At 37.3% G+C, this 2,002-nt stretch overlaps 1 protein-coding gene across 2 annotated transcripts in view; it reads left to right on the top strand.

Annotated features, from left to right (window-relative positions):
* Window positions 1-859: 859 nt before the first annotated feature.
* Window positions 860-2,002, top strand: part of mettl27 (methyltransferase like 27) — a 3,562-nt gene continuing 2,419 nt past the window's right edge. Inside the window, exons 1-2 of one of the 2 annotated variants that reach the window (XM_020618008.1) lie at window positions 860-1,029; window positions 1,704-1,825. In XM_020618008.1, the coding sequence (XP_020473664.1) occupies window positions 927-1,029; window positions 1,704-1,825 (225 nt within the window). In that variant the 5' untranslated portion in view covers window positions 860-926. The other variant, XM_020618009.1, reaches the window with a different exon arrangement.

Raw genomic sequence — 2,002 nt, forward strand, 5'->3', positions numbered from 1 at the left:
TGAGGGTGCCAGGATCCAGAGGAGAGGTCCAAAAATACTGAGAGACGCTAAGAATATACAACATACGAGAAACCACGAGAAATAAGCAACGTACTAATCTAAGGAAGGCTGATGACAGAGAAAGAACTAGCAAGGGAGTGAAGGGTGAGCTGAGTTTAAATAAGGAGTGAGACAAAGAGGTGCAGCTGATGGGTGTCAGGAAATCAGGGAAGGTGTGTCTAATCAAGAGAATCAGTGTGAGGGAGCAGACTAGGGCGAGAAAGAGAGAAGAGAGGAAGGTGCAGCCGGGCAAACCTGACAACTGCTTATGGTGAAGTCAGCCCTCTGAGTCCATTTTCTCTGTCTCACCACCTCGCTTGTTGTGCGGCCATAACAAAGATACTGAAACTCAACATTTGTTTTACACCTGTGAAGTTATCAGAATCTTGTGGGAGAAATCACATAGATGGTTTGACAACAAAAGAAATCCCTGATCATAGCCTAGGGTAAATGTAGCTATTTGAAAGTCACCACAAAATTTCCAGGCTTCGAAAATTATTTGCAACTTCATTTTAAAACTCTACAGATATTCAAATACAAATTCTACATACAAATACATTAAGATTAGGCTACTTGATCAGAAATCAAATGTAGGGATATTAATACGAATCATTAAGTAATTAGTATTAATAAAATATAAAATGATTTTACACATTCATCCATTTTATATTTAGATGTAATTACTTGCTTGCATTTTACTAGAATATATTGTTTATTTTATTTAGAATTATTAATTTGCTGTGTTTTGATTATTCATTGTATGTCTGATTCAGATGCTTGCATGTCTGCATGGTGGTTTTGGGTTGTTTCGGGGTTATAATAATAATCTAATTCAACTTCCGACGCAACGTGACGTCATCCGGAAATCTGCTGCATTAACCAATCAGATGCGTGCAAATGCGCATGCTGGTGTAATACTTTGCAACGTGCACGTTGTTTTCTGCTGTTTACCTCAAGATCATCACCAGTTAAGATACGAGTCTTTTACAGGTCAGATACACTTCATTTTTAAAATCCTGTCTGTGAGTAGAGCAAACCACTGTTCTGGTTCTGGTCGTCTAATAGTGGTTTAAACATAAATCTGTCCCTTTAACTGTCCGTCCGGGATCGTAGCTGTCACTGAACTGAGAGAACAGCAACAGGTGGCAATGACCGAAAGGTGAAGTCAACATAGGCTGCTCCCAACCTTTCTAACAGCCTTCACAGTCTGATTAAGTCCGAACTGTATGGTTACCTTGTCCTACCTATATGGTGGGTCTATGGATTTGCTAACCCTAACCAGATTGTGGTTAGCATAGTTAGGACATGTTGACAAAATGAATTTTTAGGACCCCCTCTCACCCGACACTCAGATCTGGACAACTTTTAAATCATTGGTCAAAACATATTTATTCACTTTGGCTTTTAATACATAGTGCTGTCTAATGCTTCCTCCTTTTATCTGTTGATTCTATGTACTTGGTGTTTTATGTTTCTATGCTGTTTTTGCATTGCCGTGTAAAGTACTTTGGTCGACTATACGTTGTTTTTAAAGTGCTATACAAATAAATTTAGATTGATATTATTATTATTATGATGCCTTATATAGCCTAGGATAGTAATATAACCTGTATAATGTAGCTACTGTATTTTGCTGATTTTGTCCCTTTCCCCCCTTTTAACAGGATTTTATATAATGGCTAAAACATTTGAACATGTGAAAGCAGCTATCCAGTCACTTCATAAAAACACCACTTCAGAAGAAAAAGTGAACTTCTACAACTCCTGGGCAGAGAACTATGATCAGGTGAGATACACCACTGCCAAGTGTCAGGACTTCCATTTTTATTTATATATTTAAAACATTTGCACTTGGATTTGCAGCCAAGTGAATAATCTCAAATTGTACAAAGCTAAGAATTAAACTGCCAGAGGTTAAAAAAAAAAAAAAACAAACCAGTTTTACTTGTCCTTACAAATTGAA

The sequence above is a fragment of the Monopterus albus genome, unplaced genomic scaffold (assembly GCF_001952655.1).
Source record: "Monopterus albus unplaced genomic scaffold, M_albus_1.0 scaffold199.1, whole genome shotgun sequence".
NCBI classification, from domain to species: Eukaryota; Metazoa; Chordata; class Actinopteri; order Synbranchiformes; family Synbranchidae; genus Monopterus; species Monopterus albus.